The sequence below is a fragment of the Neomonachus schauinslandi genome, chromosome 4 (assembly GCF_002201575.2).
Source record: "Neomonachus schauinslandi chromosome 4, ASM220157v2, whole genome shotgun sequence".
NCBI lineage: Eukaryota > Metazoa > Chordata > Mammalia > Carnivora > Phocidae > Neomonachus > Neomonachus schauinslandi.
This window is the reverse complement of record NC_058406.1, coordinates 53,618,133-53,631,038: the sequence shown is the minus strand read 5'-3', so window position 1 is coordinate 53,631,038 and position 12,906 is coordinate 53,618,133. Positions and strand designations below refer to the sequence as shown.

Genomic DNA, 12,906 nt, shown 5'->3' with positions numbered 1-12,906 from the left:
CGAGGCATATACATATTTGAGCTGCCATGAGGAGTATTTCAAGTCAAACTCTATAATATCATAAAAGACAACAAATTCCTTCTTTTGAACATGACAGATGTGGCTATAAGTTTATCATGGGGATAGGTAGGGAACATCATAGTATTTTGCAAGAGCTCCTGCTTCGTGGAAAAAGAAAAGTGAAGTGTCCTATAAAAAACAATTTTCTTTCTATTCATAGGCAAGGAAATCCAAAATTTATTATTCAATTATTTTTAAGATTTATACAAGTCATTAAATTTTTATTTGATGTACACAAGAAATACTAAAAATATCCTTAGTCTCATATGATGTTCAGTTTTGAGTGTGTCAGAAGGAAGAAAAAGGAGGCAGAGATAAAAGGTGGTAAGGTCCTTGAAGACGCTCGAGAAGGACACACACCCAAAGAGGACAAAGGCTTTGATGGGAAGCAGTTGGGAGAAAGGAGACAGTGTGTCATCTCTACGTTGACTTGTACATGCAATAACAGCCAACTAAAAGCTGGTATTTTCCTTCTAGGCTTGATGTCTGCAATTTTCCTATCTGGTACTTAGGTTAACCGTCACAACGAGTGCAACTGGGTCAGTCAGTTAGGCATTCCTGAGAGCAAAGACAACTGTGAGACGAAAGATCAGCAAAAGATCTAGGCATGTGATACATTCCACAAAAGCATATCCACTGAATATCATGCATTAAAAATTAATCACTAATATTTGTGTGGTTATTTAAAGAAAGGATACAATAGAGAAAGTCCCAAGTCACAATGCATTCTTTTTCCAATCTGGCTCCTGGATGCAGGCATGCCCCAAGGTTAAACCCTTACCTCCATGGATTCAGTCCTTATCTCTAAGCAAATGACTCCCAAATTTGCACAATCTGTTTACTCCTGGACTCATCTACATGGAAGGTGCAGGACATTTAAGTTGAGAGGTCCCAAAAGTAACTCATTTTTTTCTAGTTCTCTTGGAGATCCCTTTCTCCTGGTTTACAACAGCACCTTTCTCCCTGTGTATCGGGATGGAAGATTTCACTCCTTTCCACATCCTAGTAGATTTCAAATGATGCTACTTTGATGGTGTTTTTCAAATCTCAAGATGGAAAACGGTACTGTCTGTCCCTTACTACTTCTCTCAAACTGCTTCAGTAAATCCCCAAATTTTGTCAGTCAGTCCAAGTCCCTGTGCCTCCAGAAGTTATTCCAGATTCTTCCCGGTTAAAGTCTATCCACTATTCAAACGTTTCCAGCACTTTTTTGCATTCTATAATGACTGTTGCTATTGTGTGCCTTTTGTAGGAAGTGCCCATCTCCTCCATTTCTTGTGAATTCCTAGAAGGCAGACACAGCACTTTCCCTCCATCACTCCTGCACATGGGCTTAGAGCTCTGAGGACGTCATGGAAGGCTTATTAACCACTGGATAGAGGAATGCATGCATGGATATTCTTTACCTTTTCTCTTCTATTCATCATTGACCCTAGTTCCCTTTTCCTGCTCTAGGGAACAATTTAACCTATGCTTCAGCTTTTAAAATTGTCTACACATAGGGGCGCCTGGGTGGCTCAGTTGGTTGAGCGACTGCCTTCGGCTCAGGTCATGATCCCAGAGTCCCGGGATCAAGTCCCGCATCGGGCTCCCTGCTCAGCAGGGAGTCTGCTTCTCCCTCTGACCCTCCCCCCTCTCATGCTCTCTCTCTCTCAAATAAATAAATAAAATCTTAAAAAAAATTGTCTACACATAGCAACTCTTCTTTCTGGGGCTTTGTGCTGATCTATTTAATTCTCTATTTGGTAACTCCAGTCAGATGGGAAATGCCATTATGTAATCTACTTCTGTGCCCAGGCATGTGTCATTCAAACTCAGGGTTCATCTCCCAAAATGACACTTGCCAGTGGGGACCATTTCCAAGATGTGGCCAGAGGTGTGGATTACTGAGTAGCGTGGACAGAAAGTGTGTTGGAGCTTAAGAAGTCAAAGAGGCCCTAAAACCACGGTGTTGGATGGGTCATCCACATCAATGTATGTCACAGGGTAAAGTTAGGAAGCAAGGTGAAGAAGAGGGTGAAAAGGGGCTTCCAGCATCTCTAAGCCTGCAGTTAAATGCAGGGGACAAGAAGGTCAGCAGTGGACGGCAAGAAGGAGTGGTAGGCGGTCGAATTATCAGATGGGCAGCACACAGGCACAACAGGAGGTGGTCTGGAAGTGGCCACAGGGAATTGGGAGAATTCAAACAGTGCTTTGTAGTCCCATGACATATGGCCCACAGAAGACTGGAGAACTTTCCGGGGAGAGTGCTACAGAAGTGATGGTCTCTGAAGAGAGCTGGAATTCAGTTAAGGAAACAGGTAGGCGAGGTTGGCAGAGAGCCTGCGAATGTAGAGGAGGGTGTTGCTAAGGATGTGACATTCCTGAAGGCGTGACAGGGGTAAGAGCAATAACAGGAGCACAGAAGAGTCTAGAGATGAGTGTGCAAGAGGCTGTATGCACAGAGGATGGAGATGCTATTCAGACACAAGAACACTTAAGAATGGTTGCAAGGTTTTTTGTTTGTTTGTTTTTCATTACCAAATACAAGATGATTTTGTAGTTAAATAAGCTAAACAAAGAGAGGGACAGCACATTTCTGGAAACATCGTCATGTTAAAATGCTCTAGGGAATTGTTCAAATGTCTAACAGTCACATCTTTTATTTGTCATGGAAATATCTTTTCTTTCCTTCCATCTCAGAAGAATACTTGATAGCTTCATACTCTTGGATGAATTAATTTATTACCTTTTGCAACCTTTGTTTTTTTTAAAACCCAACTTAAATAGGTTAAGATATTACTGAAATTGTTTATCAAAGTGAAACACTAAGAAAAGCTTTGGAACTCTTTTGGGTTAGAACGATTGTTTAACACCTTTCTACCTTTCTTGTTAAATCAAATTTGAAAGTATGAAGCATATCACATTTGTCTCCAAATAAATTCATAAGCCAATGTTCATTAGTTAGTTGGTTGGTTGGTTAGTGGCTCAAACACTTACTGAGTAACTATAATGCCTAGAGCACTGTATGAATGAGACCAGCTAAGGTTTTGAACACTATAAAAACACTATTTAGATGCCAATAAATAATGATTTAAAAGCTGTTTAGAACAGGTGAGTAATATGACCTGGGAATCTTCTTCTGTATTCCCTGAATGAAGCATTAAAGAAAATGATATGAATAATAACAAATGTGGGTAAAACCAGAGTGCCCTAGAAGAATATGCTAGAAGTGCTATTCGATAGGACATGTTGAATGACGGTCCTTTTGGAGTTTAAAATTCAGGTAGGGGCACTATTCTCAAGGTGATTTCCATGTCCTTTATCATCACAGCAGAAAATAAAAAAAAAATCCTTCCAGCTTGCACTAGCTAAAAATACCTGAAGCTAATGTACATAAATGGTGAAAACAAACCTTCTCCATTCTTTTTTTTTTAAGATTTTATTTATTTATTTATTTATTTTGGGGGCAGGGAGCAAAGTGGGAGAGGCTGAGCGGGAGGGAGAGGGACAAGCAGACGGAGCACTGAGCATGGAGCCGATGCAGGGCTTGATCTCGTGACGCTGAGATCATGATCTGAGCTGAAACTAAGACGATTAACCGACTGAGCCACCCAGGTGCCCCTACCCTTCTCTATTCTTAAAACATAGCCATTCTTGTTCAGGTGGCAAAGTGTCACTTTTAGTTTCTCCTAAGTCCTGAAGTTCATTTTAATGTACTTTTATCTGCATAAGCATTTCTCAATGAGATAAGTAGGGGCATATATTTGTGATATGGCTTCTCCCACAGTGCCGTGGGAAGCCCTTTCTATACGTCCTTGACTTGCGCAAAGTCCAAGATGAAGGTAACATGGTACTAGAGATTCTGATTTATTTCTATTAAAACACCTTCTTGCATGACTTTCTTGGTCTAAATCAAGATGTTTATGAAATTCAGATCTTATTAATTAGAATGGCTATGTTACCAACTTTAGATACCTAATATTATGTTTTATGTTATATGTTACAATTATATTTTCCTAAAATGAAAAAAAAATGTAGTTCACATTTTTATTCCACACAGTTACTGACACTTATATTTGACTGATAATATATATTTTAAAAACAAACCAACAACCTAAGATTGTCTTTAGACAGGTATCTTCAAAAAAAGTCTGTCTCTCCATTTAAAGAAACCCAAACTCAAACACAAGCAAACGAGCCAATAGATACTCTAAAACCGAAACAAACGGAAACAACAAACACTATGGAAGTTGCTTTTTTTTTTTTTTTTTTTTGTGGGGCCCCAATTACTTGAGGCAGCGTTGGCAGTGGAGTACTGTTCAATTCCCTGGTTAAAACAGGGTAAACTATTCTGCTGTGGCCAGCCGGAACCAGAGAGAGGGCCTTTATATATGGGGATTTGCTGTACTTTGGGATTACCAACCTATTCAACCGTAGCTTCTCCTTTTGAGATGTGCTGATCAGTAAAAAGACACCTGGACACTTTTTAATTCCATCAGATTCAAAGAGAAAGCTTAGACAGTCATAAGTTTGGCTTAGAAGGTCATAAGTTTGTGGATTTTGCATCTTGGTTATTACAAAAGTAATGACCCGAGTCAAGGAAAGCTTCTGACATCATGTGGGAAACATGCATCCTCCCCTGAAGATTACCTATCCACCTGTCCTCCACCTGAGCCAGGACAGGATATCAGGTATTTGGAAAGCTTTAAATCAGATCATTCTTTTCTGTTGCTACCCAAGCTACTCCCAGCTAAGGACTTCCACCTCTAGGACCATCTTGCCCAGAAAATTCTCCCCTGAGAGGAAAAAAAAAAAACCACCTCACAAGCTACTTAAAAATCTTTATCAGTCATTCTGATTTTTAAAATTGCGATAAAACACACACTCAAGTTAGGAAAGTGCTTTTTGCTGTCATGAAACACAAAGACAAGGTCAATGTTTAGATTCGACTCTACAGTAGAATACATTCTGGCCCACTTTTGATCCTAGGAGAAATTTAGCTATTTAAAATGGTAGAAAGTAGGGGCTTAAGTGATAAATATTTACGGATGAGACCACCCACAATATTATTACTTAAATTTTCCCCACAATTAGCTTAAATAAGATTTTTTATCAAATGCCTGGCCTGTTAAAATGGTTTAGAATTTAACATAAAACAGAAGAATGCTAATCCTTAATTCAGAGTATAACAAATTATCCAACACTGAGGTTAAATACCTGACATTATATTTATGTAAATTCACCTTAATCTTCTAAAATGGCAAGTCCAGCGATAGTTGTCCATTTTCCTACAGCCATGTCAGTTGCAATTTCAGTAGATGAAAATAGAATTTACTACAACACTCCTTTTTGTTCTTTTCCTCATTTTTCTGATCTCCTATGCAGCATTCCTTGTCATAAGAATATGTATACATATTTATGCTTTACAGTAATGGATGTTGTATCTGAAATATTAGTTATCCAAAACAAAATTAAATGCCAATTCCAACCCAGAATGTCCTTACATTTGTTGTATTGCATTTGCAAAAGAGTCAGGAAAGAGCCCTGGTTGACAGAGTTAAGTTCCTTGGCCAAAAAAGGTGTTTGTTTGTTTTTTTCCAATTTCACACAGTTAATTAAGTAACCAATATTGACTACAAATTGGCTTGATTTTTTTTTAATATGAAAAATTGAAGATCCCATACAAACCAAATTCATGTCATATTTTCTTTAGTATTTCATATTTTCTAAGTAGCCATAGCATTTGTATATAGAAGGTGCGACCAGGTCTTTTGAAGAGAACTGGGATTTGGAAATGCAGATGGGAAAAAAAGGATGAGGGGTATCAATTAGAATCTGGTATGCTATGTACTACTTACCTTCAAAAGTCAAATAAAACTTTCCTCTGTCAAACCAAACGAGGGAAGGCTGTTCATTCTCTGTATGGCCAGGAGTTGAAGCGGGATGGGAAAGGTTAAGGAGAGGGAGAGAGAAGGACACAGTATGAGTTACAGGTCATTAATCTCACTATGGGGGAGGGTGGAGGCACTGCATGCCATTAGCGTGCAGGAAAAAGGGAAGGCTGGTAATCTATGTTTTGGTTTTGGTTTTTAGTTTGGGAAACAGAAAGCAAAAGCAAAGCTATGGAGGCCTAAAGGGATGGGCACGTATTGTTGGTAGCTTGATACTCGGTGCTTGAGCGCATGGAGCGGAAGTCTTCCTGGCCATGCAGGGGCGTCAGCATATTTTAACTGCACTAGTTAGGGCAAATGGTCATTTAGCAATTGCTGTATCCATTTCATCTTCAATGTCATCCCCTTCTATATTTTCGAAAAGATAAACTCGGAGTTATGGGTTATATCAAACTTAGCTTAGGTTTTAAATGACAACAGCATTGCGTATCAATTTAAAGTTCATGGAAGATGTCGCACATCTTCCGTCCCCTGCCCTGGAATCACCTTAGGCATCCAGACACAAAACACCCTTTACCTACGTACCAAAGAGAAAACAAGATTACTGACGGTGTCCTATTATATTTTAAATCCAAAAGCAGTCACCGGACATGTAATTCTGAGCAGTTAAATTATTCCTTCCTTTGTAAATTCACAAAGCAATGGCATCTCACCTTTTTCAAACCTTTTGAGAAACTGTCATGCAACCTGCTGCTTTTTAACAGGTTCACTTAAAAAAAAATTTGGTGGCATGAATTCCACGATGAACAATAAATAGACAGGGTCCTTCTGAGAGGCACCAGACACTCATGAGGTGAATAGCATGTCCATGAAGTTTATAGCATTCAGATGGCATAATGGCTTGGATTTTTAAAGTCTAGATATCTAGGGATCACTGGGCTAGCACCATACCTGCCAGGGTATCACAGCACCTTTCAAACGAGGGCAGTTTGTCATAAAAAACATCATCTTCTGACACTACGAACCAAAGAAATATAAAAGAATGGAAAACAAAAACACAAATACAAATCCCAAATGAAATCAAGCAGTACACTTCACTGATTGAAACACAGGAATGATATTAATGGAAAAAGGAAACAAAACCTAACACAGTGGGATAATGATGATAGGGTACAAAAAAAGTAATGTGCTTATTTTATGATGGTTCTATGAGAAAAAAATTAAAAAATTAAAAATTAAAAATTTTAAAATGCCAGGTTTTAGCAATCTGTGAATTTGGCTAAAGTCAGCTCCATGAAAGAAATCACGCCCCCACCTTTTCAGGGAGTTGTTAAAGGCACTGTCATTAGTAATTGACTTGTGTAAGTGTATTTCACTCAGACACAGTTCTCAAGTGGCCAGACATATGTCCATCAGTAGAACCTCTTGGTACACAGGATCACTCATAATATACCTTCTCCCTGCCCCAGTGGGCAAGAGTAAGCTTTCAACAAGACCATAAAAAAGCAACAGAATAAATCTGAGGTCGCTGAATGAAGTATCCCATTTCAAACTCATCAGTATCCAAATTCAGTTTGCCTTGCACCCGTCTTTAGTAGTTATGCCCCGTTAATTTTGGACAACATTACTGTAATTCCATCTTTGTCTATGGTATCCAGCTATGGCCAAATGTCTTTGTAAATTGATCACAACAGTTGCTCTGGACCCCAACCGTTCCAGATCTTTGCACGTGATCTCCTTTCTCACCAACTAACAACTACAGGTAATTGGAGTTCTATTCTATGTGATCAAAAAAAAAAAAGTGCTTGATTCCATAGGTCTTAAGAGTATTATTACAACTTAAATTAAAAATGGAATAAAATCTGTACAAAGACCCATAAGGGAGAATCCTCTCTATAATGTAGAGAAGATAAGGAAATTGATGAGAGTAGTAAAATTACTCTGTAAACAATGTTTCTTGGAAAAAATATTCTACTGTCTTGCCTCCTAGACTTAGGAAGTAAAGCAGGAAGAGTTCTTCTGTGTCAACTTTTAAGGTTCTAGGATAGCACTTGTCAGTCAGTATTTATTTATTTATTTATTTATTTATTATTTATTTATTAAAAGATTTTATTTATTTATTTGACAGAGAAAGACACAGCGAGAGAGGGAACACAAACGGGGAGTGGGAGAGGGAGAAGCAGACTCCCCGCCGAGCAGGGAGCCCGATGCGGGACTCGATCCAGGGACTCCAGGATCATGACCTGAGCCGAAGGCAGTCGCTTAACCAACTGAGCCACCCAGGCGCCCCATCAGTCAGTATTTATTATATAAGTGACTTCCTTGGTGGCTAGAACAAGTTAATGCAATGTCTATAATATCTATAGGAGAGGAACAGGACATGGCACTAAGAAGAACACTCCATAATCTGTTCAGAAAATGGGAAGCAAAACAGTTACATTGGCAGTAACTGAATGTTACAATACCCTTTCATACCTGTTAGTGGGAAATGATGGAGGATATTTTCTTTCCTTTGAAGAACTAACTTCGTATTTACAATTTCCTTAAAATGAGGAGCCTCCATCATGATGAGCACTGAGTAATGTATAGAATTGTTGATCACTATAGTGTACACCTGAAACTAATATAACACTGTATGTTAACTATACTGGGATTAAAATTTAAAAAAAAAAATAAAAAAAAAGAATAGAAGGCAAGAATTCACATACCGCCCCCCCCCAAAAAAAAGGGTCTCCAAAACTGCCATTTGTTTTTTGAATTGGAGTTACAAAAGAGTAATTCATAGGGCTAAATAACATGTTCATAATTTTTTTATGGTGGTTGTGGACACTGAGGGCTTTGAAGAAAACAACATAACTAAACTGGGGAACTTAAAAGATGAATTATTGGATACCTCTGTGCTTGCTTTAAATAAGGGCAACACTCAAATTAAGTACAGAAGAAAAAATTTCCTTAGGAACTAACCATGGAAATTGTCTCAAATTGATCTGGGATGGGGAAGCCAGAACTAGAGACAGGCCTTTCCAAAAAAAAAAAAAAATAGTAGAAAGATAAAAAAAGACTAAACTTAAGTATGGGAATTTTTAGTTGAGATCAAGAATATCCATCCTCGAAGGTCTTTCTGTGCCAAGTAATTGGCATTAATACAAGTATTTTTAAAAGAATGTTTATCCAATTCAGAATTGCCACCCAGCCAGGAGAGACAAAGACTTAGAGAAAAATACTGTAAGATTTAGATGCTATGGCTAATATTCCAGTACTGAATCACTTTTGCTCAGAGTTCTACACCAAAGGAAACATCAAAATCCACCTACTGCTTCCTTTGGTGCCTGTAAATGGTTACTTTTCATTCATTCAGATTTCTGAGATGATGTTAAAGATGCAGTTGAAATTGCATAATTAACAGTGAAGGAATATAATTAACAATATATTTAATAATATATTTTTTTTCATCTAACAATGAAAAAATTGTCTTTATGGTATTCTTACTGCATTGGGGTACCAAAAAAAGATTTTGCAAACATCTAAAAAAAACAAAAAACCAAAACCCCGACTCTCACCCATAGAAATAAGAAAAAAAGTAAGAAAAATGGATATTTAAATTACAGGTATCTCTGTTTATCTTTAAATGTCTAAGAGTTTGTTTCTTAGAATAACTTTAAACATTTTCTCTATTCCCATAATATTAATAGAAGTTTTCCCCCAAATCAAATAGTGAAGGTCCTATGAGTGTTTCTAATGCAAAAGGAGTATACTATATTTCATTGATTCTGCTTTGTGCACTTTTTCACATTTTAACATCTCTGAAATTGGAATGGGTCTTAAAATTAATGGATAAGAAAGCATTGCATCTTAGCTTACTTGGCAGTTTTCCCCTCCTTTTCTTAGTCATATATAAAATAATAGTGTATCTTCTGATGGAAGGTGTCTTAAATTCGGTGATACACAGTTGCAGAGGGGTTCTTCATTATTTGAGTGTGGTGATGCACAGAAAGTCCTATTTTCAGGTGTGGCATCAGACTTACTACTTTATAATCACAGCTTTCATGAAAGATTTTATATCCAAAGTGTTTTGGGGGCATATTCTTACAGGAATTGTTGCATAGGAAGATTAGACTTGCTCTTAAAAGTTTAGTCCTTGAATTACGTTCAACTTTGCAATAAGCAAGTACAAATAAATATGTACAAAGTTTCCACCACACTTGCCCCAGTTTTGGCTCTGATGTCATAGGAAATGTCAAAAAAGTATTGTGTGATAGAAGGGAAATGTTGAGCCACTGATCTCAAAAATTTGCTGCTGAAATTCTCTATCCCCCACAAGTTATTTTACTGCATAAAGTTGACATTCCAAGTCAGTCATGAATAGTCAGCCCCTTGGTGCTGAACAGCCAAAGCACATCCTCTCCAAAAAGAGATAAACAGCAATACACAGGAGCCTCTGGCAGCCATCTGACAAGGCATCTACTTCAGAGACAAGTGGCTGTCAGGTGGCCTACAGCAGCAGGAAGTAAAGAACAGGAGAATGAGGAAGAGGAATACCAAAAAATAAAAATAAAAACAAAAACAAAAGACAACCAAAAAACCCCCCAAAACCCAGAACCAAACAAATTAAATCAGAATGTTCCTCAGCAATGAAGCAATGTTGAGTATCCTCTCAGGTGGCTATTTTTTTTTTTTAACCCCTCTGTCATTCATCTTGAAAGAATGCATACTGGTTGTACTAAGAATCAAAGTCACTGGCCAGGATTTGAGATTTCTGTGGCAGGGAGTATAAAAACGCATTGTATAAAACATGGACACGGTTCAAATTCTCTGTGTGTGTCATTTTCTCCATGAATCTCAATGAGTTTAAAGAATATGTTAGTCACTCATCTGAGGGCAGTTGAGGTCTGCTTTGTGAGGGAGAGTTGATGCTTCTTACTTTCCTCTCAGACCAACCAGGAAAATCACATGGAGTAGGTGGGACAAATAATCTTGAGGAAAAAAAAAAACCAAAACAGAACCCCCCAGAAAAAAAAAAACCAAAAAAAAAAAACAAAAGAAAAAAAAAAGAGCAAGAGGGGGGGAAATGGCCAAAGCAAACAGGAAAATTAAAGAGTGTCAAAAAAAAAAAAAAAAAAGGTTGAGACATTACAGAAAAAACGAACAAAAAATTCCAGAGAGAACTGGCCTCATAGGCATCTTAAAAGAGAAAGCCCCCAATTACCTCAATGGATGATGCAGAGAAAGAACAGACGTGGCTATATAAATGATGTTAAATATCTGTCTTTTAATGAATCCTACAAAATTGGACAGCTAGTTATATTTTCACCAAATTTGAAGGATTGTTTTGGGTTGGTCTGATTAAAAATACAGAACACATGATATAGTTGAAATTCTCTTTGGGGCCCCCTATAAGGCACACCTTCATTTATATCCCTGGGAAAATAGGGAGTTCTCCAGAAGAGCTTCAGGCTTTGATCAAAGTACTTCTCACATGGGCAACTCTGTAGCATGCTCTTCTTTGGTAAATGATAGCAGGGATTTATTTACCTTTGAGTTAATGATTCTCCCAAGCAATGCAGGATGGGCCAGCTGGTTTACAATATGGAAGACTTGGAGGGGAGTTCAGACAATAAAGGAAGACAATGGGAAAAAATGGGAGGGTGGAGCCCCAGGGCAGAGATACCATGCAAACATGAAAGAGGCAGCAGCTTATGGAAGATGGGTGAAGAGGTGTAGAGAGAGATCAGCCTTGGGAAGAGGAAAGATGCTCCAGGCAAAATGAGGCATTTAAACCTGGGAAAACCATCCAGCTGAGCAGCCATTCTCAACTCTTGACTTTCATCACACCATAAGGAAAGAGGCACAAAGGCATTTACTGAAAATGCCAGCAATGACTTATTTCTCAGGGAAAACTGACCACACATCACTGAAAAGCACTAGAAAAGAATGTCAAAAAGTTTACTCAACTCCCACAATGCCAACACTTACACCATCTGTCAACAGAAGGACAACCAAAAGTGATGAAGAAATGAAATCTTTAAGAAAATAAAAGATCAAAATTTCGTGATTTCTGATGTGGTACACGATTGGAACTTAAATGAACATTCCTCCTCAAAGGAGACTATTTTTATGACAGAAATGATATGTAAATTACTGGACCTTATTTGTTGATTTCTTCTTTACTTTTATGAGTAGCTCTGTATGGAATAGCATAAGAGAATTCCTGCAAAATACAGGTGTTAATGTTCTTTTATTTGTTTATTTGCTTAGTTGAAGCATTTCGCCTCCTTTGCTGAGAAGGTGCTTTTAAAAGAAGAGTCAGCTGATAGTAGCAGAACACAGAGCAAAACAATTTCAACCAGAAGTATAGGGCCTTGAGGTTTTCAGATGATAAAAAATAGCCAGTCACAACAACAAACAGATTAAAAGACAGGAGATAATTTTTACCAACTGTGGGAGTGGTGGCTGCGCTCAAGGAATTGGTGGATGATATTGAAGAAGTACTTTCAGCTCGGGCAAGGGGTGCTATCGGAGGAGGGCTGGAAGAATGTATAGGAGGGCTAAAAGGTCTGGGCTGCAGGAAGAAGAAAAGAGAAGAAAATTAGATAGGCAGGTTGGAGTACTCTTGTTCCATGTTTTTGACATCTTCCAGCTCTGGATATGACAACTCAGGTTCTTAAAAGAGTATGGGTGACATTATTTTTATCTTGAAATTGATTCTATCTCTACAGGAGTTTGTGGATGGAGCTGGAGGAACCATAAATCACAGTGTGCAGGTACATCAGGCTTAGAGAAGCTGAGATCTGTGATGTTTCAGGACTGTGAACCTACATGCCCTCAGGGACTAAGCAGGTAACCTCCTGTGAGAGCTTATACTCATTTAAACATATTTAAATACAGTATACTCAACTGTGCTAGCTAAACCAAATATTATGGACATCACCCAGTTTGTGACTCCTGTGCGTGCATAGCAAAGAAATGGTCCTCT

The 12,906-nt window shown here is 38.1% G+C and overlaps 1 protein-coding gene across 1 annotated transcript in view; it reads right to left on the bottom strand.

Annotated features, from left to right (window-relative positions):
* Positions 1-12,906, bottom strand: part of SGIP1 (SH3GL interacting endocytic adaptor 1) — a 114,385-nt gene that overhangs the window by 35,286 nt on the left and 66,193 nt on the right. Inside the window, exons 17-19 of the mRNA XM_044914332.1 lie at positions 12,366-12,492; positions 6,885-6,950; positions 5,901-5,960 (exon numbers count right to left, since the gene is read on the bottom strand). Of these exons, the coding sequence (XP_044770267.1) occupies positions 5,901-5,960; positions 6,885-6,950; positions 12,366-12,492 (253 nt within the window). The remainder of the gene's footprint in view (positions 1-5,900; positions 5,961-6,884; positions 6,951-12,365; positions 12,493-12,906) is intronic.